This window comes from Rhinopithecus roxellana, chromosome 10, assembly GCF_007565055.1.
Source record: "Rhinopithecus roxellana isolate Shanxi Qingling chromosome 10, ASM756505v1, whole genome shotgun sequence".
NCBI classification, from domain to species: domain Eukaryota; kingdom Metazoa; phylum Chordata; class Mammalia; order Primates; family Cercopithecidae; genus Rhinopithecus; species Rhinopithecus roxellana.
In genome coordinates this window covers 52,083,508-52,108,333 of record NC_044558.1, presented here as the reverse complement: position 1 = coordinate 52,108,333, position 24,826 = coordinate 52,083,508, and the positions used below count along the sequence as shown (strand labels likewise).

The 24,826-nt window shown below is 40.2% G+C and overlaps 1 protein-coding gene across 1 annotated transcript in view; it reads right to left on the bottom strand.

Annotated features, from left to right (window-relative positions):
* Positions 1–23,327, bottom strand: part of LRIG3 (leucine rich repeats and immunoglobulin like domains 3) — a 47,588-nt gene extending 24,261 nt beyond the window's left edge. Inside the window, exons 1-3 of the mRNA XM_010379146.2 lie at positions 22,802–23,327; positions 17,041–17,112; positions 16,762–16,836 (exon numbers count right to left, since the gene is read on the bottom strand). Coding sequence (XP_010377448.1) covers positions 16,762–16,836; positions 17,041–17,112; positions 22,802–23,037 — 383 coding nt within the window. The 5' untranslated portion in view covers positions 23,038–23,327. The remainder of the gene's footprint in view (positions 1–16,761; positions 16,837–17,040; positions 17,113–22,801) is intronic.
* Positions 23,328–24,826: the final 1,499 nt, after the last annotated feature.

Below are 24,826 nucleotides of genomic sequence, written 5' to 3'. Positions count from 1 at the left end.
TGGGTGGAAAGACTGGGATGAGGAGGGCATGACCAGGTGCAAGGGCACCAATTGGAGGCTCCTAACTCCATGCAGGACAGATGACAGAAGGATGACGGGTGACCTTGATGCCCACTTAGGGGGCGAAGCACCACACTTCCTCTGGTTTCCAGGGTACACACTGTGCTCTTCTCCTTCCCTGACATACAGGATCAGTTCTTCCAGCTCTGCAGCCTCTGGCCACAGGGACCCAGTTCAGCTCTACTGGAGTTCTCATTCACTATCCATTACCATTGCACTTGATGCTTCTGATATGGGAGGTTTTCTAAGACAGAGTGCAGACTAGGGTCCCCCTGTGCTCAGGTGTGAGATGCTATTGCCCAGAACAGCTCAATACTGGCATTTTAATGCATCTGTAATCACTAAGAAAATGGGTAAGTGCATTATTCTCACATATAAGAACTGTGCTAGTTTGTCTGGATACTCTTAACACCTGCCTTGAATCTAAATCTGGACTAAATTAACAACAGTAAAATATAACTTATGAGGTTAGTGATATGACCACTTAGTGTGATGATTGGTTCTACTTCTTGATTCACTGTAATCTCCAGAAAGCATAACTGTCTCAAAAGAACCTTCATGCTCTCTTCAGTGGATATAAATGGTGTTAATTTAATTCCAGGGTCTGAAAGGAGAACCACAGAGTGGAATATTCTTTGTTAGTGAGGAACCAGAATATCAGGTTTTCTCACGCTGGAATTCCTAAACCAACCAAAGTGTAGCTTCCTGTTGAATAAGGGATACCTGTCAATAGTTTTAGCTGTCTCCTCCCTAGTACACGAGATAACAGGCAGCTTAAGACCTTGTAGCTGTGATGTGTAAGGACATGCAATCTAGGCAATTTAGAGAAGGTATCTGCATGCAGCATTTTCCTTTTAGAGGATGTGTGCACTGAAATTTAATGTGAAGTCATTTTTTATGTTTGCAATACCGTCTTTTCTTAGAATGCATCACTCTAACCACATCCCCTAAGTCCAATTCAGTGATTGCAACTAACAAATTGCTGAATCTATGGTCATTTCATACAAACAACCATCAAGCAAGCAGATTAAATGTATTGACTGGTACAGTCAAACCTGGCCCCAAGGAAATACTAATTTCTATATATAACTTGCAAACAACCAGCTTAGCACCATTTATAAAGGAATTACAAACTGTTAAAGAAAACACTACATTCTGCCAACACAGTAAAGGTCACTTATATTTCCAACAATAACCCCCACTCTCTTCTGAAAAGCTTCCCTAAAAACTATCTTGGCTGGAATAACTAACACCCCATAATATCAGGCAACTTTTAACAGAAATTTGGCAAGCAAAGAACTCCTCTCATATGGATAAAAAATAAACAGTCTCTGCTCATCTCTTTTCTAAAAAGATAATTAAGAGGTTTCATTAAAAGAACACATGTTTAGACTGGTCCATTGGTACTGTGGCATCAGAGAATAAAGCCAACAGAGGAAACTTGTGTAAGGAGACAGATTCTTGATGAAGAATTAAGGACACTAACCAGCAAACGTGTGTTGGTGTAAGAAGCAACGAGTCAGGCCGGGCATGGTGGCTCACGCCTGTAATCCCAGCACTTTGGGAGGCCGAGGCAGGTGGAACACGAGGTCAGGAGTTCGAGACCAGCCTGGCCAACATGGTGAAATCCTGTCTCTACTAAAAATACAAAAAAAAATTAGCCGGGCATGGTGACACGCACCTGTAGTCCCAGCTACTTGGGAGGCTGAGGCAGGAGAATTGCTTGAACCCAGGAGGCAGAGGTTGCAGTGAGTGGAGATCATGCCACTGCACTCCAGCCTGAGCAACAGTATGAGACTCTGTCTCAAAAAAAAAAAAAAAAAAAAAAAGCAAAGAGTCAGTTCTTTCAGCAAAAAGCCAGGTCAACATAAAATATAATTATCCTTTGGATCACAAACATAATAAAGATGGCCACATATTAATATTTTAATATAGAGGTCCTGCAATAATCAGTGTCTTATTCATGCACTAGTCATAACACATGTTAAAAATGAAAAAAGAAATATGAGCCAAGCTCCATCGTACATGCAAGCAATTCCAGCTATTTGGAAGGCTGAAGTGGGAGGACTAGTTAAGGCCAGGAGTTTAAATCCAGCCTGAGCAACATAGCAAGACCCTGTCTCTTTACACAACAACAACAACAGATCAATAAAAGAAAAAGAAGTCAAAAGCCCCATTCACACCACATACCAAACAGCCCTTCTTTGATCCCCAAGTATAAATTCAATCTAGTCCTTTATGTAAATGGAAATTTAAAAAGCAAATCCTGGAAGACAACAGGATAAAGAAAACATTGAAAAAATATTTAATCTGAAGTAATTTATGTACAATAAAAATGGACTCTACTCTGATTAGTAAACTTAAAAATTTTTCCTATTTCTTCTTTGGGGCAGAGGCCTTCCACAGTCATTTTCACACGTCGGACCATTGATCTGGTTTGAGTCTCCCCTACTAGGCGATTTACTTGTGAGTGGAGAGAACCTCTGATTTATCTTTGGTTCCCCAGAACTCAGGATAAAATGAATGAGTTCAAGACCCCAGAGTGAACAAACTAGAGTTCAGACACTCAAGAGCAGCTGTAGACTGCACCATAAGAATTTACCTTAGCTATTGTTCAAAATGCATAGGAACATCAGAAAACAGAATGTCCATTACTGCTACCAGCCAGAAAGCGTAAACGCAAAACTGTGATACTCTACATTAATCAACCTGCTGATAAGATCTGACACAATAACTCAAACTACAGCTCCCCAGACAGGAGATTCAGATTTAGACCCAGACGGTCCTGTGTCTTGATCTACTACGTTTTTGCGAACCTTAGTTTTCTCTCCCGTAAACAGAGGGAACTGAAATGAAATGAAATGATCTCTTCCAGCTCTACTGAGTTGTGACTCTAGATCTGGATGAGAAACACTGCGAATGACCAGATTTGCTGCTGAGAAGTCATCCAATTGCATCATGTAAATACTGCAGCCTCTTGTAGAACCTACCCTCCCTCCTGGGGGTTTCTTTCACCTCTCTCCTCCCGAGAGTCCCATTACCTGGATGTCTAGTCTTCCTCTTTCTCGGCTTGCTCCTTCATTTTCCTGGGGTCTATCTTTTGTTAGCTTTGCAAGAAACCATGTGTAAAAGCTGTCACTTCATGTTTGAAAATATCTTTATAGGATTTGGGTGTGTATAGTTTAGGTTATCAATCCTTTTCTCTTAGGATTTTTTTTGAGATGGAGTCTGGCTCTGTTGCCAGGTTGGACTGCAGTGGCACGATCTTGGCTCACTGCAACCTCCAACTCCCTGGTTCAAGCAATTCTCCGGCCTCAGCCTCCCAAGTAGCTGGGATTACAGGTACACGCCACCACGCCCAGCTAATTTTTGTATTTTTAGTAGAGATGGGGTTTCACCATGTTGGCCACGATGGTCTCGATCTCCTGACCTCGTGATCCACCTGCCTCAGCCTCCCAAAGTGCTGGGATTACAGGTGGGAGCCACCACGCCCGGCCTCTCTTAGCATTTTGAAGACACTGCTCATGGATGATGCCAACCTGGGAAGCCAGAGGCCGTTCTGACTCTCTGCACCAGTGTTTTGCAAACTTTAGCACACGTCAGAATTGGTGGGCAGGGGCTTCTGGAAGCCCAGATTGTTAAGCCCACACCTTCAGGGCTTCTGTTTCACTAGGCGTGGGTGGGTACCAAGGAAGCTGCTTTTCTACCAAGTTCCCAGGTGATGGTGATGCGCTAGGAGCACAGTCCTCATAGGACCACCTTTGCCTTGTTTTCACTGAGACATCACTCAGCAGGTCCTTTCAATCTAGAAATGTATATTCCTCAGTTTCAGGAAATTCAAAATTTTTTATCTTTCATAGTTTCCTCCTTTCTATCTCCACTGACATCTCTTTGTGAAATTCCAATTAGATAAGTGTTAGCCTTTTTAGTTCATCTTCCTGTTTTCTTATTTTTTCTTCCCATGATTTCCATCCCTTTGTTTTTTGGTTCTTTTTTCTGAGATTTTCAACTTTCTCCCAACATTTTTATTACCTTTTTAAAGTGTCTGGTATTGTATTGTTAACTTTTTCTGAATATTCCTTTTACTGTTTTTTTCCACCATGTTTTTCTGATTTTGTGGACATAGTACCTTTCTTTTCTCTCCAAAGATACTAAATTTGTTTTGATGTTCCTTTCTCCTTCCATTTGTCTCTGATTCTCATTCCTCGTTTGTTTCAGACTCTGACTTCATTGTTAGAAATATCTTCAAAAGTCTGATGATCACTGGCTACTCGTTTATACTTAATAAAAAGCAGCACTAAAAGCCTCCTGAGGGCTGTGTGTGGTATGGGCTTGCTGAATAGTGAGTGCCAGCACAGGTGAAGGAGGGACCTATTTCAGGATGAAATGGCCACATGTCAGTTTCAGTGAATCTTCTCTCAAATTCTCCAGTCTCCAGTCTGGTGAGTACAGCTTGGATGCTACCATCTGGGAAGGCTAACAGGAAATAAACTGAGGGGTGGGGGTGTTATCTTAAGTATTGAAATTTGACTTAATTTTCCTGATTTTAGAAGATGTGGCCCCCCTCAATCATTACCCCAAAACAGCTGGGCCTGTGTCCTGAATCCCAGAGACTTTCTATTTAAGGTCTCCCAAAATTAAATTTCCAAACCTGTGTCATGGGAAAGATAGTTACTGGGCTTTGAGTTTTGGAGGAGAAACCTGGAGGTCTGATTACTTCTATCTTGCTATGCAAAAGTTTTAACCAATCCTGTTTTCAGTCCTACTCTGCACTCCCATCTTTATAGGTTCTAAATTCCTAAGCCACTTTGAGGTTCTGAAGCATCTTTTTTCTTTTGTTTTTTTTTTTTTTTTTTTTTTTTTTTTTTTTTTTTTTTTTTTTTGGATCAACTTCACTTTTTCTCACTTTTAAGTCAGTTACAATTTATCCATTTGCTTGCAAAATTTGTATGGCATCTTCCATTTGAACTATATCCTTTCTTCGTGTTCTCTATTTTCTCTTTGCTCCCATTGGTATGCACTTTTTTATTCCTTTACTTTTATTTTAAAGGGATTTTTAGGAAGGAGCAGAGTGAAATAAATGCACTCAGTCCATCATGCTTAATAGCACGCCTTCAACAGAAATTCAATGAGTAAAACTAGGTTTTCTCTAAACACCAAAATAAAACCATTAAGTTACTGTAGTCTGTTTTACTGAAAAAAAAAAAAAAAAAAAAAAACTTAGATTTGTATATATTTTTTAATTAGCCTAAAGAATTTTCACTTCAGATGATAGTACAAACCAGAAAACACTGCATCAGTTACCATATAGATGACTGATTCCATATAAACACATCCAGTTAAACAAATTTCATTTTATTTTCTGATATGGTGCACAGACCAATGGACTAGAATGCAGACACAGAATAGCTTTATTTCACCCGAGTATTTATCTTGTCCTTGTGAATAAGACATAGAAAATGTGGTGACAATTATCATACAGGCAGGTGAGTTCATATCCCTAGTCTTTATTCACAGACTGGCATTAACCTTTAGGGAAGCAGCTAGTGGCAGCTACTGTGGCCCTGTGCTATCGACATTTGTATGAACATAGAGATGTGAATGATCAAGTGCAAATACCAAAAAACTAAAAGTGTAATTCATATATTAGATGAATTGTGATCCAAAACCTCTCAACATACTAAATAGCAAGATGAGAATTGAGCTGGGATAAGGCAGTGTTTTGGAATTTTAATCAAGCATTTTTACAAGGCCTATGTGAAAGCAATTCTTGTGAAAAGCGACAACAAGCTTACTGACAACAGTTGACCACAAACTCAGTATGAGCCAATAATACAACATGGTGCTTAAAATGCTAATATAATCTTAAGCTTCATTAATGTTCAGTATTCTGGTTGAGAGATGACCCCACCACATTCTGTATAAGACCACATCTCAATTATCTTGTTCTGGCCATTGTGTTTATACTGTCATGCCAGACAGGTGTGTGATGGGGTGGACTTCAAGGCTCTAGACTTGCATTTTCCAGTATAACGGCCACTAGTTATGAGTGGCTATTTAAATTTACACTGAAAATTCAATTCCTGGGTCATACTAGCCACATTTTAAGTGTCCGATATTCACATCTAATGGCTACCACCAGGTACAACACAGATACAGAATATTTCCATCATTGCAGAAAGTGCCATTGGACAGCACTTGTCTATACCCCATGTCATACAAGAAATGGGAATGAGAATTTGACCCAGGAGAAGGGAATGCTTTAAGAAAATCTTGTATTTTAAGACTTACAAGAATTACGCAGAAAAGAGAAGTTGCTCTCTCCAGCACACAGAACTACGATTATAGGTAGAGGCTGCTGCCGGAGGGCAGACCTCTGCTTAACGTATAAAAAAAACCTAGCAATTAGAATTAGTCACTACAGAAAGGCTGCTCACCAAGAATGACCTTCTATTCTTAGAAGTGATTAAGGAGAGGGAGGTCAGACAACCACCCTTCCAGGGATTTCTCTAGAGAGGAAAATGTCTCTTCTGATTCCAAGTTACCGGAATTATGCAACAACACACTAAACTATCAACAAATGGTTATCACCAGTTATATAATATAATATAGCAAGCTGTTCCTAACTCCTTTCACCTTTTCTTTAAAATTTACATGGCAACTGTACTGAGGAAATTAAGACAGGAAAGGCCAGAGGAGAATAAGAGAAAGAGAGATTTATACAATTAATTGACTACTTCCCTGAGTCTGTAAATATCCATTCATCTTTGAAGAGTACTGTCCTCTATCCTAGGTCGATACTTTGTGTGGGATCACAAAGTGATGTGTCTCAATTCAAAAGCATCTTACTCTTAAAAAAAAAAAAGCTCATTTTGATTCTATTTCATAATTTCTAATTTTAAAAATGGTTAAAATTGCTCACGCACAGTAAAAGTGGCAGTGGAAGAATGTTTACCATGCTCGTCCTATGCTGTATGGTACCTGCAGCATGAATATTACCTTAATAATTCATCTTGCCTTCTACCTGACTCTAGAGGCTGCTCTATCTGCTCGATAAAGCTATATGAGAGACAGGGAGACAGCAGGCAGGTGATTTTAAGTATTAGAAAGGAGGTGTTTATATTTATAATTGCCTTTTCTTTCATGTTTTAAATTTAGTACTTAAGCAACTTTCAGCCAAAAAGAGAGGAGGTGGTACTGCTAGAGCTCTGTTTCATTGTTTTGGTCTCCCTATCAAATAAGAGCCCGGAACCTCTGCCCTATAGAAGACAACTGAGAAACCAAAATAAGGAAGAGAAGAGGGAAAAATAACTAGGCCAGGATAGAGACACATGTTGAATCTTGCCATCCCAATCATGAAAAGAAACTAGCTGTAGCTTTATTGTCTTGTCTCTCTTGGTAGAACAAGTCTCCTTTTGGCACAGAGAAGTCTCTTGGTAGAAGTTGTACCTGATACTTTAAAGCACCAACTGAAATGGCTATTAATAGAATGAAGGTGAGAGAGGGCATGAGAGAACGGTGTAGGTTCAGGATAAATATTGGTAATACAAGAGTTTTTGTGGCAAGCTATACTGAAAAGTCAAGTCAAGCAGGTGGGAATGAATTTTACGGGCTTCAACACCACAGAAAGGTTGCCCAAAATGGGTCCCTGTCAAATCTAAAATTGTCATTACCTTGGAAAAACCAAGACTTATTAACGAAAACAATGGAGACGCAGGAACAGAAAAGTTACCCATATATATTAATCTGGACTAAGCCATCCATTCGTTCATCCAACACACATGTACTGAGCATCCACCATGGGCCAGGCACTGTGCTACATGCCAGGGTTGCAACGGGGAAAATAATAGACATGATCTCAGCTGCTATAAAATTTCATTTTGGTGGGGGAAACTTTTTAAAGAATAACAAATAGATGAGTAAAAAATACAATTACTTATATGATGATAAAGTAGACATTATAATAATGGAGATATAAAAATGTATAAGGGGAAACCTAAGGGTCTGATTTAAACAGAGTGCAGGCAGGGTGAGTATTCTAGGCAGTGGGAAATGCGTATGCAAAAGGACCCAGGGCTGGAACGACCTAGCACATCTGGAGAACTGAGGGGTGACTACAGAGACTGCTCAGTGGGCCAACAGGAAGCAGATCATGCAGAGCATTGTATGTCTTGAGAAGGATTCTTCTCTTCACCTAAGAGCAATGGGAACTGTTGAAGGGTTTAAGGAACCATGCAACAATCACAAATTTATGTGTCAAATACGGCCATTCTAAATTGAGAATTCAAAAACCTAGCAACCTTGAATTCTGGGGACCAGTTTATATTTAAATGTGAAGATAAACTTACAGTGTTTGTCACAAATACAGCTCTGTGTATAGCAAACTCTCTTTTATGTGTAACTCATCTATAAACATTTTAAAATCCAATAAAACATTACAAGTTATCATATTAAGATGTTTATGTGTTTATTTTGTAAGACTTGAGCTTCATAAGTTTATTTCCATTAAACGTAATACCTGGTTTGTATGTACTGGTGAAGGCTGCAGTCCCCTGCTGTGGTTTTAACATTGCTCCTCTCCAAAACTCATGTTGAAATGTAATGCTCCCCGGGCGTGGTGGCTCACGCCTGTAATCCCAGCTCTTTGGGAGGCCGAGGCGGGCGGATCACAAGGTCAGGAGATTGAGACCATCCTGGCTAACACGGTGAAACCCTGTCTCTACTAAAAATACAAAAAATTAGCCGGGCGTAGTGGTGCGCGCCTGTAGTCCCAGCTACTCGGAGGCTGAGGCAGGAGAATGGCGTGAACCCAGGAGGCGGAGGTTGCAGTGAGCCGAGATGGTGCCACTGCACTCCAGCCTGAGCGACAGAGCGAGACTCCGTCTCAAAAAAAAAAAAAAAAAAGAAATGTAATGCTCAATGCGGTCGTACTGATAGGGCCTTTAAGAAGTGACTGCACCATGAGGGCTCTGCCCTGATGAATGGATTAGTCTATTCGTGAATCAATGGGTTAATAGATTAATGAGTTATCATGGGAGTGAGACTGGCAGCTTTATAAGAGGAAGAGAACCTGAGCTAGTGTGCTCAGGCCCCCTTGACACAAGATGCCCTAGTGTGCCCTAGGGCTTAGGGACTCTGCAGAGTCCCTACCAGCAAAAAGGTTCACCAAATGAGGCCCGTCAACCTTGGACTTCTCAGCCTCCACAATAAGAAATAAATTCATTTTCTTTATAAATTAAAGACGTTATAGGTATTCTGCATAGCTTTCCGCATAGGTTTCAGGTATTCTGCTATAAGCAACAGAAAACAGACTAGGACAACCTCTAATACAAAGATGTCCTTTACATGTGAAGGAAACAGCCCATTCATCTGCATCAGGACAGCACACGTTCTAGATAAATCTGGCAGTAAAGACGGTCAAGTTCCATGGGTTTCTCTATACTAAGACGAGAGTATAAGGATGGGATATGGTTTCTGTCCACTTAATAAAAACAAAACTCTCCCATTTCCCCAGAAACTTAAGTTCTAATTGTGGCTAAAGCTGCTCCTCAACTTCCATAATTAATATCACAAACGACCACTTTTCAAATACTGAGTTATAAAAGTTCCGTTTTTTAAAAAAGGTAGCAATTATTTGAGCTCTACTGCACAACGTTACTAAGAGACATCATCACTTGAAAATACATGTAATGCTTGCCTTCCCTCTTTGCAACTTTACCTCTGAATTCAGAGCACATTAAAATATCAATATTACTTTAAAGTTATAGGTTGAGTTTGATGAATTAAATAAACTCTGTGCCATGTACCCAAGCAACAGTCTCTCGAATAAGAGTTTCCCAAACTTGTTTTTTTAATGGTCTGATTTTTGGAATGTAATGAGAAATGCATGCTTATGAATGAAATTCTCACTTAATATGGTGCTGGGTTCAGTATATAAATAGTGGAATATTGCAGATCTGATTTGTGATCACTCCGGCCAACTCTACCCTATTCATCATTCATAAGCCAACGCTCCTGTGACTCCCACCTCATGGCCAGTTTCCCTTTGTGAGAAAAAGAGATGTGGCCCTAACACACAGTAGGGCTCAGAACACTGAACAGCTCCAGGGGTCAATGGGTAAGAGGCATTTGGCAAGTCATGATTATTTATTATCAAAGCCACATTTGTTTTTATCCACTTGATTTTGAAAATTAAATGACTTTAATGAATGAAAATGAATGACTTTTTCTTTAATGGCTATCAAAGAAAAGGAGAAAAGCAGATTCTGTGCTTAACTGTAGTCATTTTATTCCCCTGTTTTTTTTTTTTTTAAAGTCTTCAATGAAGACTCTCCAAACATGCAAATCACCTAAGCATGGAAGAAGCTTCCTGAGCTGATCCCTACCAACTCACACAAGTTTTCTTCCTTCTCCTCCTCACTTCCCCCACGCTCCACACATCCTGAAATCTATGTGGTGGCCCAGGCATCCTCTACTCTCCCGGGCACACCCCATGTGTGCTATGTCTTTACCATCGGTCTTCTCTCTTGTTCAGAGCACCTTGAAAGTGGGGGCCAAATCCTATTTTTTCTTTGTTCCCTAGCACTTAGTACACAGTAGGCATTGTTGCTGGGCATTCTGAAGAGCTTGAAATTCACTTTACAGATACACAAGCCTTCAGGCTACAAATACTGCTGTTACTTATAATTGAGTACACACCAAAATTATTAGGAACTATTTGAAGAGAGTGGAAATTTTCCTGAAAATTCACCCCCAATGCAAAGTAGTTTTTCCTTCCCTCATCTCTTGCTGCCAGGATAATGTTTCTAAATCCTGCATTCCTCCTGTGACCCTCCCATTCAAGAATCCACTTTGGCCCACTGCCTCCAGTCTCTGCTCCTCTGCCAAGCCCACCACAATGCAAAAGCAGCAGCTGCCTGTGCTCACACTTTCAGAACTCTTTCATGTACATTATGCCATTTGATCCTTTACCGGAACCCCAGGAGAGAGATGGGCAGACATCTTAGACTGTTTTCACAGATAAACAACGAAAAGTTAATTAAGTCTGCCTAAGGTCAGACAGGTTAGTAGCGTGAGACGAGACGAAAATCTGTGCTTCTGTGAGTCCAATTCCCAGCTCAGGGCTCCCCTCTATTGCACAAGGGCCTGTGATTTCTCTTGTCTACTTGATTCTTAGTGAATACCTTCTGTGTGTCTGAGACTGTAGTGGGCTGAGGGGATTGAGAGCTCGCTAAGATAGAAGTCGGACCCTGGAAGGTGATGTGTGACCATGCCATTAGAGACTACACATGCTGTGCTTGTAAAAGCTTCAAAACTGGAAAAGAAAAATCGCCATTCTTGGGATTCTACAATAACTATTCATGACATACAAATTGCCAGTACTTCCTACCACCCAGTATTGATCTCTGTAGCATAGCAATGGGCATGACTGTCCTACTTTCCTGCAGCCCCAAAGCATCTCCAATACAGCAGGATGCATGATGTGATGGAACCACATCTCGCGGCATTAGGTTCCAAGCCAGCAGATGGGGGAAAACCATGTATCATCAACACACTCTTGAAGATCTCTTATGACTCCAGCAAGGTACTTTATGTAGACAGTCCTCCCCTCTCAATGAATCTAAGATGGGCAGTTCTCCTTCAGTGTGGGAAGAGATCAATTTGGAAAGAGGAGGGTTTTGTCATTGTTGCACATTTTAAATTTTTGGTTCAGGGTCTGTCAAAGTAGTTCAGAAGTGTGAAGGGCACGGGGGTTGTGAAAAAGCTGTATGTCTGAACACCATTGTCACTCTCAGTGGGCTGAGATATTCATGCTTAGAAAGGCATATGGGAAAGGAGGCTTTTATTTCCCACCTCACACATACTCCAGGGCATGCACTCACCAGCTTAGGGTGGTGAGCTGACTCTTTGTGTTAAGTTACTTCTCTTGTTCTTTTTTTCCTTTTAATTATTACTGCTATTGTCAGAATTTATTATTGTTATTTTCTCAAGTGTGCATAGTTGAACACAAGTTACGTAAAACATAGGTATGCTGTTGCCACTGTAAATCTGTAGCCACTAGTTTAAACTAAGTGTACAGAAGGAGTTCTGTCTGAATTACGCTAAGTGCAGTATGTGGTTATTTTATGAATATTCTTTAATTCATACATACATAGATAATGTAATTCATACATTAATTAAGCACTAATTTATGCCATATACCTGCAGTAAATGCTGGGGAAAAGAAGAGTTAGCTACTGAGTCCTCAAAATACAGCAGAGGAGAAAAATATAAACAAAATTACTTAATTACGATGTAAGTTGGATATACAAGGTAAGATGGGCCCGAACGTGGCAGGGCAGGCTTAGCGGAGATGACCCAATGTCCCCAGAAACACACACAGCTCCCTCCCTTACTTTCAGTCCCTGATTCAAGTATCTTCCTCCTGGCAAGCCTTTCCCTACATCCCCATTTAAAACTGTAAAACCCCTCTTTGGCCACATTCTTCCGACACCTCTTCCCTGCTGCTTCTCTCCACAGCACTTATCCCTTTCTGATCACATCTCTTATTTTTTGTGTTTCTCCTTCCATGAGAAGGTCAGCTCTATGAGGGCAGGGATTCCTGCCTGTTTTCTGAATCCTAACCTCAGAACAGTACCCAGAACATAGTAGGATTTGGTAAATATGTGCCTTTCCTGACTACATTAAAGAACAACTGCCAGAGCTCTCTAACCCCTTTATTCTCCTGTCTTTTCCTTCATAGCATTGATCATGAACTGATGTTATCTTTTCTTTTGATGTTTATTTACTTATTTTTCTCTCCTCACTAGAATGGAAGCCTCAGGCCTCAGGATAAGAGGGAGTTTGTATGCTTTTTCACTGGGTGTCCCAGCACTTAAAAGAGGGCTTGGCACATAGCAGACACTCAATAAATTGCAGTTGAATGAATCATCATCCTTATCACAGCTCACATTCACTGAGCACTCAGTACATGCAAGACTGCTTTACCTGTATTCTCTGTATCTTCACAGTAACTCTATGAGATAGACACCAGCATTATTCTCATTTTAGAGATGAGGAAACACAGTCAGTGAGTAACTTGCCCAAAAACCTGGCAAAGGGTGGAGCCAACAGTTAATTCCAAGCCACCTGACTTGAGCTTTACTTTTAATCACTGTTCTACTGATGTGACTTCATTGGAGAACAGGCCACCATGGCTTCTCAGCTATCACGTGGTTTAATTATCTGCCCCTCTAAACCATCCTCCTGCCACCTCCAGGTCATTTGCCACACTAAAGACAGTGTGACATTTTCAAATAGCAGATCTGATCATGTCACCCTGCTTTACATCTCTTCAATGGCTTTCCATTGGTAGAGTACATGTTTGGTGTTCTACCAGCAAAGGTCATCAATATATATAACAACCTCTCTGGAATGATGACAATGTCACCTCTGGAAAGACGACAGGCTATAAGACAATGATGGACTAAGAAGAAATGCTCTACTTTTGAGATAAGAAATAAAGAGAAAAGGCTTACTTGATTATGATATGACCCTTATCAGTAACTCTAGAAATATTTATGCAGTATCTGATTACAATATTGCATATGTTAAAATTGATACTCCTGGGCCCCACCCAAATCTACTAATTTAGAATCTCTAGGGATAGTGTCTGAGAATCTAACAAGTACCCTAGGTGCCTCTTTGACAGTCACTGACCTAACACTCTTCAACTCTAGGACACCAGGCCAGCATCTGCATGCTGGGTAACACCATATAAACCATTAGCATCAAGACTAAGACCCAACTAGCTCTAATAACCAACAAGGCTCTTTTGTTCAACTACAATGTTGTAGAACTCACGGATTCAAACTTCCCTAACCCAGAGCACAGGTTTTAATCATGTCCAATGCTCGAGCAGGTCATTCCACATCACACAAAGCCAGAGTTCGTACCTTCAGAAAAATCAGCTCCCTTATGTAAGCCAGGTCAATAGAGTTTTACTGTAAGATATGTTCACTCCAAAGATTATTCCACTTCTTTTAAAATATGTCATCCTGTTATAGCTAGGATACTGGGAGAGAAAAATTTTAAAAACATACAAATCATGCCTTGCACCTAGCATACTGGTTGACTTCTCAGCTAGTTCTGTGTGGGATTCAAAGGAAAGCATTTCTATTCAGGCCTTGTACATGCTAAAAGATTCCTAAAAAGGTTAGAGATGAGCTTTGTTAGTGGGAAGATTATCCCAGATCCCTATCATCCCAGATTCCCTGATATTATGAGAATAGATCCCTAACTGAATTCGTCTCTGGACATGGAGTTCCCTTTGATCCAATTATCAGCTCCTGGCTCCTACAGCTATGAGAAGACAAAAGTCTCACTAGGACAGTCTTCTCTGCATATAGCCCCTCCAGCTGGGAGGGGTCTTCATGGCACAGAGTAGAAAGAGTATGGAGCAGTAATATTAAATCCTATGGTTAAGACTTCAACTAATTACTCATTTTCTTTAAAACACAAGTTTTCAAACTTTTTAACCTGTGCAAATAACCCATAAAAATGTTTGCCTCTGCAAAATGTAAAAGACACACAAAAAAAACACAAAAACTCTTAATGTGAAAGTCAAATTATTCTAAAAACTATTTTGAAAGATATGAGATTTAATTGTGGTGCTACAGCAAGTTTTCAATCTGTGTCATGTTATATAACTTAAGAGATTTTCTTTTTTAAATCTCAGAAAAGTATTTCAGAACTCATTTTTAGCTTTATTTTCAAGTGTTTCTACATAAAAGAAAATGTTTTACTCTACACAACACAGAAATTAAAAGTGCTTGAGAAACAATGACTGTGTATTACAATATCCAATGAAGCCTGCAGGAGGAAACAAAACATTTTTAGACGGAAACAACCAGAGAGGTAAATTTTTCAAGATATTTCATTGGTATAAAAAGAAGTTTTTACTCTCCACATTGAATTATCAGACCCGTGATAGAAATTACTCTTCACAGAGTCTATGTCATCCAGGTAATACATTGGATGTATCATTATGTGAGACGAACAAAGCAATCACTGGCCAGACGTACCATAACTCATTAAGGAGAAAGAAAGTGAAATTATTCAGGGTGATTTCACACCCAGCACTTGCTAAAGTGAAACACAAAAACAATATGGAGAAGAGGACAAATTTTGAAGGAGCACAAATTTCTAACTTTTGAGAGATCACTGTAGCTTTCTAATCATAACTTTAAAGTGTAAAACACTAGGTTACTTATAATTTTCTAACTTCCTCACAAGTTCATAATGCTTTCAACGCTATACCATGCCAAAGAGTAGACTGCTTTCCCCACTCTGCCCAGATTACAAAACTGCACTGCGGATCCTCTCAGCCATGAAGTATGCCACGACCCTCAAGCTCTCTTAAACCTACTGACAGAATCTGCCAATATGCAGTGCAAGGACAGAAAGAGCAAAGTGGAATTTAAAAAGGCCACCTTGGTCAAACAAGAATAGCTGCAGATGTTTACGATACCAAAACCAGCACTCCATTTAGATTCTAACATTTTAAGCAATTGTAAAAACCAAAGAAAAAAGATATTTATGCTAGCATAAAAATGTTTTTTAAATACAGTGTTTATTTATCACATACCAACTGCTTTTTCTTTCATTCCTTTCTGTTTCTGATCTTTGGAAAAACCACATCAGTATCAAATGTCACTTAGCTCTTATTCAAACAGAGGAAAGCAGACACAGCGGCTGCACCCGTGACTTAGCTGACCTGGGCCCTCAGTAAAAACAAACCTCTATAAATCACCAGATGTAAGCAATTGGGTAGTGATCACTCTATTAATTGAACAGCTTTCCTGAAATTTACTGTATAATTTCAACCCTCCCAACACCTCTCTCAGAAGCAACTAACAACGGTGGGTTTTTTCTTAAGTTGCTTAAAGAAAAACATTTTTTAACATCAGTAGCTTAAATACATTTTTAAATTATTTAAGATTAAGGTGGTAAGCTAATTAGATTTTAGAAATTAAACCACAGGCATTCTAAATGCTACCTTTAAATGCTGAAAGTCAAAATTATTCCAAAACCTACCTCGGTGCATGTATATACATGTTACCTACGCTAAAAACACAGAAAACTTGGTACGACCTTAATTGTATTTGAAAACTCATATTTGCAAAACAACCTGCAAAGTTATTTCTGTCTTCAGTCACATATTTACTTTTTTTGAGTTGATGGCTCTGAACTCTGATTTCCACTGCAGGTACCACACTTAAAAGAGGATACTCCAATGGCTTCTTCTCAACTCCAGTTTCTCCTCACAAAACAACTCTGATCATTCTCCACTAGGAACTAAGTAATACGTAATCCACAGATCCCCATGACAACCATTGAGCAATACCAGAATTAAAGTCCTAGTCTACAGAATATGATTAAACATACATTTCTATGGTGTAAAGCTGGCCTCTTTGAATCTTGAAGACCAGTTTGGCAATGACAGCAAAGTGTAAAGTGTGTTGTTATAAGAATACATGAAATTTGGGGGTGACAGAGTTAGAGGCTAGAAGACAAGTTAACCAATTTAAAGAGCGTATCGTTATTACGCCCTGAAGAAAATATTCAATTTTCTCTTCTAAGATCTCTATGCTAGTCCCTATGCAACTACTACTCAAGGTTCCTGCAAACATACACGAGGAATTCTGCTGATAATTCACTTACAAGGAGAGAAGTGTAATATTTGCCGAGACTGGTCCCAGATTTGGAATGTTCTCCAATTCATTGTTGTTCAGTTTCCTACAAATGCCAAAAAAAGAAAAAGAAAAGCTGATTAGGTAATCTGTCATTCACAGAGGTGAAAACTGTACATATTATTTCAAGATACCTCCCAAGTTAAAAGTTTTGAATAACTCACTATAATCCAAGTATTCCTTACAGTTAAATAGCATAAGGGGTAATGTATTTTACTCAAACCTTAAAAGCAAAATAACGAAGACTCACACTTCTCGGAGGCTTTGAAGGTGGCTCATGGAACTTGCCTTGATGAAAGATAATCTGTTGTGACTTAAGTCCCTATAAGAAAACAAAATTAAAACTATGAGTCATTTCTAAAAATCACTGATAGTGCTAAGTGGACTCATGAAGTATCTCTATGAACACTAGTGGGAGCAGGAGAAATAACTGGTCTATTATGTCCACAAACTAGATGGCAACCAAAATGCCAAACTCAAAAATACAAGCTCCAAGGACAAAATTAGTTTAAGGAGACTGGCAGATTCAAATACTTTAAGCCCACAAACATTTTAAGAGATGTTTTTTGGCACACGGTGAACAGATCTTTTGTGAACTGGCAGGTCTGCTTCACCCTCCCATCTCCCCACTCCCAACCTGATATGATGACATCATGGTTTACGAAAAGGAGCTAATTAGGCAGGTTGCTGAAACTAAAGCCTCTATAGAAATCTTTTTATTGTTATACATTTAAGCATCGATGTCCTTATTGCAGTCAAGGAAAACAGAAACTGCTTTGCATACCTATTTGTTTCTCTGCGTTAAAGCACTAAATTTAAAGTATTATTTTGTGTGTGAGTGTTGAGAGGGTAGAAAACAATCTAAACCCTCTGCTTTCTTAAATTCCCCAAATCTCAATATCTGGTAATACATAATTTAAACCACACCACCACCTAACTAAGTTCAGCAGATTGCACAAAAACTTGTGAACAGATTTCAATCATTAAAATAAATGTGCTTCTTACTCAATAACTCAATTTAACTCAGTAACAATTTCCATAGAACATCATTACTATTAAAAACAGTAACAAAATCGTATATATACAATACTCTAGGCTAGAAAGTCATCTCATTTAAGATTAAAAATATGGAATAAATTCCAGCAAATATTCTTGGTTATATTCCCCATATGTGTTAATACATTCACTACGTGCCTTCAAAACAGTGTAATAAAAATGAAATGGTTCAAGAGTGATAAAAAACCAGGCGAACAAATAGCATGGCTTGAAGCTTCCCACTGAAAGAGCTTATCCAACCCATACTAATTTTTTCAGTGTTTAAAACAGAGATTTTTAAATAACCAAAGTTGACTGGAGAAAAGCATGAATGATGTGTTACAGGCGTAAGTATACCCCTTCTAAAAAGTAACTAAAGAGAAATCACCTCCAGAGAAGCACAGTGTTACTCAGTGTTTAGTCAACAATTAGAAATCAGAGATACTTTCAGTCTTTGAGTTTTTGTTTTGAGAATAAACCTGGATTCTCTTTTTCACCTAAAAAAAAAAAAAAACTGCAAGGTTTTATTTGAAATATGCTTGCCCAAAGACCTACCAGACAGTGACAGACATGAGTAGATTTGTTCTGGTAGAGTTATAACATGAAAAAAATCTGGCACAGTCTTTAAACTATAAAAATCCTGCAATTACAACCACTGCTGTGCATGCTCACCACACTGGCTGGAGCCAGACACTTTCCCTCATAGCCCAGCTCAAGTCCATCTGGAGTTCATCAAGGAAACCGTGAGCCCAACAACTCACGTTAGGATTCAAACAAGACCTGTGTGCTTTTAGCACCCCAGACAGTCACAGATTTCCCACATGGTTTAAAAAACAACCAAGGAAAAGAGTCTTTCACCTGGGAGGTAGCCTGAGTCAACAGAAAGTCTCATTTGGACCCACTTAACTAAAGAGCATTGTGCCAGCGTAAAACTGCATCCCCTATTGTTTCAGATCTTAAAAAGAAAGGGGTAAGCAATCTGGCATTAATATTTAACACAGGTGATTTTCTTTTTAATTAAGAATTTAAAAAAAAAAAACTAAAACTGAGCTCTCCATTTCATTTTAAGGATTATTTCACAGGGCAATCCTGTGAGAGAAATGAGATGGAGTACTTTACTTTTTTTCAACTAGTAACGGGGTAAGATTCCTCCTACAAAAGACCTGTAAAAAATAAGAAACTGCCTTCAGACACCAGTGCACATGCTGGGGACCCCTCATTTCTGATCCAGAAGCAGGAGCTGGCAACTCTGAATATTTCAGTTATTGCAACAAACTTCCATTCCTGAGTTTTGTGTACTATTAAAACTACATTATATGTAGGAGGAAAAAAAACGCCCCTTAAATGACATTTACTGCCAAATACTTACAGCTATGAAAGTTTTAGTGTACCTAAATTTAGATTTAATATAGTTTACATTTGAGAAATGATTACTTTCCAGTTAAGGGATGTCACATTTTCCTAAATCTTCCTTATATTGTTTTTATGGCTAGACCATTAAAAACAGATTCAAGTTGTACAATGTCGATGTTTTCTTAAACCCAGATCATAAAACATTCAATAAGAAAGGAGATTATTCGTGTTTAGAGTTCCATTAATGAACATCTTCCCCACAAAACTTTTACAAAAACTTTTTGTAGTGGGGTTAATTAATGGGAAAGGTAGTAAGATACAGAAGTGTTAACTATGTACCCAGAGCTCAGCTGGCCAAAACTTGAAAATCAAACTCTTTCTACATGGTTAGACAGACTTCTCTCTTCCTGCATATTAGCAAATGAATAAATATATATGAAAATAATCAATTTGCAACATTTGGTTCAAGCTATCATTTTCTTCCTTTTAGCATTTGGAAATCTGACTTCCAAGTCAAATTTTAAATGCAAATCCAGCACAGCTTCTTAATCAATCCCACTGGGGCCTGCAGAGCTGCTAATTCAGCAGAAATCTGGAAAGCTGAAAAACAAAAAGCCAGGCTATAGCTGTTTTAAGACACTGATCCAAAGTGACTCATAAATCAGCCTGTTATATTCAAGTTTTAGTCTGGAAAATATAGAAAAACAGCTGTGAAAACCATAAGGACTATTACCACTACCCCACCCCCAATTCTGGTACGGACCAGAAGATTTATAACAGGTCAACACTAAAGAAGTCACACCAGCAGAAACTACCTTTGGGACTTTCGCCTGGGTCCTGTTGAGAACTCAAACATTTCTACATAAGACAAATAATTCCGAAATGCCAGTGAGAATTTAATAATACTGGAAGTTCTCATTGGCAATTTAGCAACTTTTCCGTCTCTGGGTTAAATAACATTCTAATAAGCATTCCTCTTTAGGTTGAGAACTGTTTAAGCACAAACTCTAGACAAACTCTAGCTTGCCTTTAATGGCAGTTGTGAGCAAGGCTTCGCATGGTTACTGGGTTGTTTTTTTCAGACAAAGGCTCGCTCACATAGTTACTCTTTTAAGAGGCACTTTCATTAAAGTACTAGAGGTTATTTTCTAAAAGGAGTACTGATACAGTATCATTATTTTACAGCTCAAACTATTCAACTTTTCACACATGGGCCTCCTATAGTAATAAATCACAACCAAATAAAATGGAAAAAATACATACACACGTAGAGGTTTTTCTTAAACTTGCAAATTCAACAAAACAAAAGACAGTTACTGAACTTTTTCTGAAAAGTGCTTTCATAAGCCAGTCCAAAGACAAACTTCTACTATTTTGATTACCTAAGGAAAGAGAAGAAAAACGTGGAAGAAAAACATGCATTTTTCTATTTATATCTGAACTCGGAAATCATCTCGTTAGGACGATTTTTCTAATTATGAAAAACTTTAGTAGCCTTTTGAACCTCCTATTCTAAAATACCAAATAACAGAGAAAGTAAAACTCAATTCCACGTGTTTTTCTGCCTCTTTCAAAAGTGGAGAGAGGAGACCTCTAGAGTTTTAGGTACAAACAAAAAAAAATTTACAATAAAGAATTCAGACCACATGGCTTGGTGACACCTACAAAGATGGTTAAAAGTCACAGAAGTACAAGAACGACAGAGCTGTCCAATGAGTGATCACAGTGGGGTTCCTGACAACAGACTGAGAGCTTATTTATACAAGTGGAACTTATTTTCACATACATTTAAGGAATGTGGACTAGTATTGAGACAATTTACTGCTGGCGGAAATGTAATTAAAGACTGTGCTAACCAAATAAACTCTAATTTGTTTTTAGTGTGCCACCAAATTATCTGCAAAACAAAATCCTAATTAGGTCAGCTACTTTTAAGACAATGTTTAAACAGGTATCGAACCCCTTTTGGTTCAACTCAACTTCTAATCAAGGGCAACACAGATTGTTTTTTTCTAAACATCTAAATCCATGAAAAAAAAAAGTACTGCACACTAGCATGATCACAATAGACAACTTGACATTGAAAAACTATCGAAAACAAGTTAGATGCCGTGAATAATCTAAACATTTCTAAATACACTCCACGAAGCACTGTAATCATTTTCTCTTTCTCATCACTCTATTATTCCTAAGTGTTCACCTCCAGTCATTTACATGTTCAGTTCCATATGTTGTCAATAGAGCCATTCACATTTCATGAATAAGGCAGCATGACCTCCACAAGAGGCAATTGAACAGAATTAGCCACAACTAATTGAAAGTCTCCCTGCTTTCCGTTAAAGCCCTTATCTCCTCTTCCAATTGTAATAAAAACTACTAAATAAAACATCCCATGATAAGAAATTAAATATCAATCCAATACTCTCTAATTCTACTTTATTAAACTAAGGCTTATTAAAAACACAAGGAGTATACCTCCTGATGGCCAACAATTCGACATCCACAAAAGTTATTTAGATTAGCACAATAATTTTAAAATATAAATTCTTAAACACCTGACCAAACCTCCTACCACGATAAGGGCATTGGAATAGTTCACTAGAATTGCTTCAAGAACTTAAAATTTTCATTGCAATTCTGCTAAGTCAAAATCTAAGATTACGTATGAACTGCACTTTATTTTAAACAGAACAACTACTTCAAAAAATACAAGTTTTGATTGTTTACTTTCTACAGCACTCCTCCAATTTTAAAACTGGGACTGAGGAAGAATAGAAAGAGAGATGACATTTGGAAAAGATCAGCATTTCCAACTAAATTACATTTTCTTTCTTGTTCTTCACGCAGTTGGCAGTGATTTCAGGTTTTCAGACTTCGCAGCTAAAATCCAAAAACTTGCATAAGAGCACCCTGCGCTCTCCCCTAAACCGTCTGGGTGTTCTGAGGAGCTACAGAAATCACGCCCTTGATTCTGAATAATCGAGTTCCTTCCTTTCCATAGCTACTGACCAGTCTTTACAATCTGGTTGAGGAGCGGGAACTTAAGGTCTGCTAATGTCAAAGCAAGCAGAGGGAGAACAAAAAGTACGTCTACCATAACTTGGATAGTGACCGAATTCTGTTGAGGAGGCTTCCCGGATGAAAAGCCTGACTTCAGTTACTGGGTAGGAACAGAAAAAGGAGTCTGACGCAGGTAGAAACTAAAGCTGAACCAGACTCACAACTCAGGGAGAACTGCAAACTCCTGATGTGCGCAGGTTGCCACTCATCTCGCCTAGGCCTGGCAGGAGCGCGCATTTGAATCCCTTGGCTAACATAGGGCGCAGGACTTCATTCCCGGCCTACCGCGTAGTCACTGGCCCCCTCCCCTAGGCTACCTGCAGCCAGTTAGTACGCGCCAAGAGCCCACCTGAGCCGCCCACAAAGCACGTGGGAGGGAAACTGAGGCCCAGACAGTTCTTTTTCCACGTCCACGGAGGGCCGATCGCGGCCTGGGCCAGAAGGAACTATACGGAAAAAAAGGCAATGCACGCCAAACCCCAAGCAACCAGGCCCTGGCCGGCTCCTGTTTTCCCGAATCTCCAGGGGCCCGGCCCCCATACCCCCGGGGGAAGTACACTTACAGCCGAGCGACCCAGGGCGGGAGCGGCTCGGGAAGACGCGCTAGCCGCTGGCGACTGCAGTCCAGCAGGTCCCCGAGGCAGCGGCAGGTAGTGGGGCACGGGCGCTCGGCGGCTATCCCGGAGGGCTGCCCAAGTGCCCCGTGGCCGCCGCTGTCGGACCGCCCGGCTCGCCCCAGTACCGCGCATAGCAGGAGCCCCAACGCTGCCGCGCGCGCACGGAGGCTCGGCGCGCTCATCGCGGTCCAGCGGCCTCTGCCTCTGCCCGATGCTCCCGGCTGACGCGCGCTCCGGGCCCCGCACGAACTTCCAGACGAGGGTGCACGCCCGCCCTCCCGGCCGCGTGCGCGCTTGTCCCTCGCGCTGCCCGGTCAATTCCTTCTTTTACTCCCGGCGGCGAAGCCCTTTCATGCCCCCAAACAGCAGGAGGGAAACTGAAAAGAACTGCCAACTGCAACGTTGCAGCTTTAGCAACTCGCCGAAGCCCCTTCTTGTACGCAAAAGAAACTTTTTCGCCTCCACCCCGCGGCGCTGCGCCAAGTCCCGGCGCAGCGGGGTAGCGAGGCGGGGCGGGGAGAGGCCGACGCGCGCCCATTGGCCGGCCCGGCTGCGGGCGTCCCCGCGGCCACGTGACAATAACACCGCTCCAGCCGGGGGCCTACGCGCGGGAGAAAGTGGAGCTGAGATTGTAGGAAATTCAGAGTTATATTTTCCAGCCTCTCCAGCCAGAAGTCTCCACTACGTCGTGGGAACCGTATATCCAATGGAGTCGAAAGGCAAAAAGGAGTGAGCAAATACTAGGCTAGTTCTCGGAGGTGGAGGTATTTAGGAGAACTTCAGGGAAGTAAAGTTTAATTAGTGTTTTCAGGAAAACTTTCAATTCCAAATTAAAGACACTGATAAATTATCCTACCATCCACAGATAAAACAGTGGTTTCAATGAAAACAGTTCTTTTTTTTTTTTTTTTTTTGAGACGGAGTCTCGCTCTGTAGCCCGGGCTGGAGTGCAGTGGCCCGATCTCAGCTCACTGCAAGCTCCGCCTCCCGGGTTTACGCCATTCTCCTGCCTCAGCCTCCCAAGTAGCTGGGACTACAGGCGCCGGCCACCTCGCCCGGCTAGTTTTTTGTATTTTTTAGTAGAGACGGGGTTTCACAGTGTTAGCCAGGATGGTCTCGATCTCCTGACCTCGTGATCCGCCCGTCTCGGCCTCCCAAAGTGCTGGGATTACAGGCTTGAGCCACCCGCCCGGCGAAAACAGTTCTTTTAACGTTAATGCTGGTGGGTTTTCCCCCATACATCGGCTTCAAAAGTAAAAACAATAATAAAACATAAAACTCGTGGTTTTGTAAAGTGTATATTGAGTTACAAATCGCCAGCCTTTGTGCACTGGATAAAGCTGGGCGGCGTGGGGGTGGGGAATGACCTTCTAATAGACCTCGATGGCAATCATGGATTCCTGGTAATAGTAATAATGAACGTAGTCACAGTGACATTTCAAAGTAAAATGAAAACTAAGACTTTGGAGGAAAATATTGGTATATGCACCTTAGGCCACTTGCGCTTTGAGTAATGACACATGTTGATTGAGAATGCTACCAGGGTAAAAGTGCTTCCCGGCCCCCTCAGTTGGGGGAGTGGATATTTGGGGCTGGATTCAGGCTACAGGACTTCACAGTGAAGTTTGTTCCTTAATTTAACAGGTGATCAGAGCCACAGGATGTTGAAACTAATGGAGACCACAGAGATCATGTGCTAAGGGGCCTTCCTCCTCCGGGTAAGGAAATAGACCTAGAGAAGGTAACTAATGTGTTTGTTGCAAAAAAATAAAACATAAAAATAAAAATAAAAGCAAAACAAAAACTATGAACAAACCAAAAAACAAATCTTGGAAGCTTAAAGTAAGTTTTCACTTCTGTACATTGTTTATTGCATGCTGTTTTTACCAAGCTTGTCTGTCCTTGGAGTTACGTAAACTGCTCATGATTGAGGAGTGGAGATAGCTTGTGGAGTTGAGACTTTAACCCTGA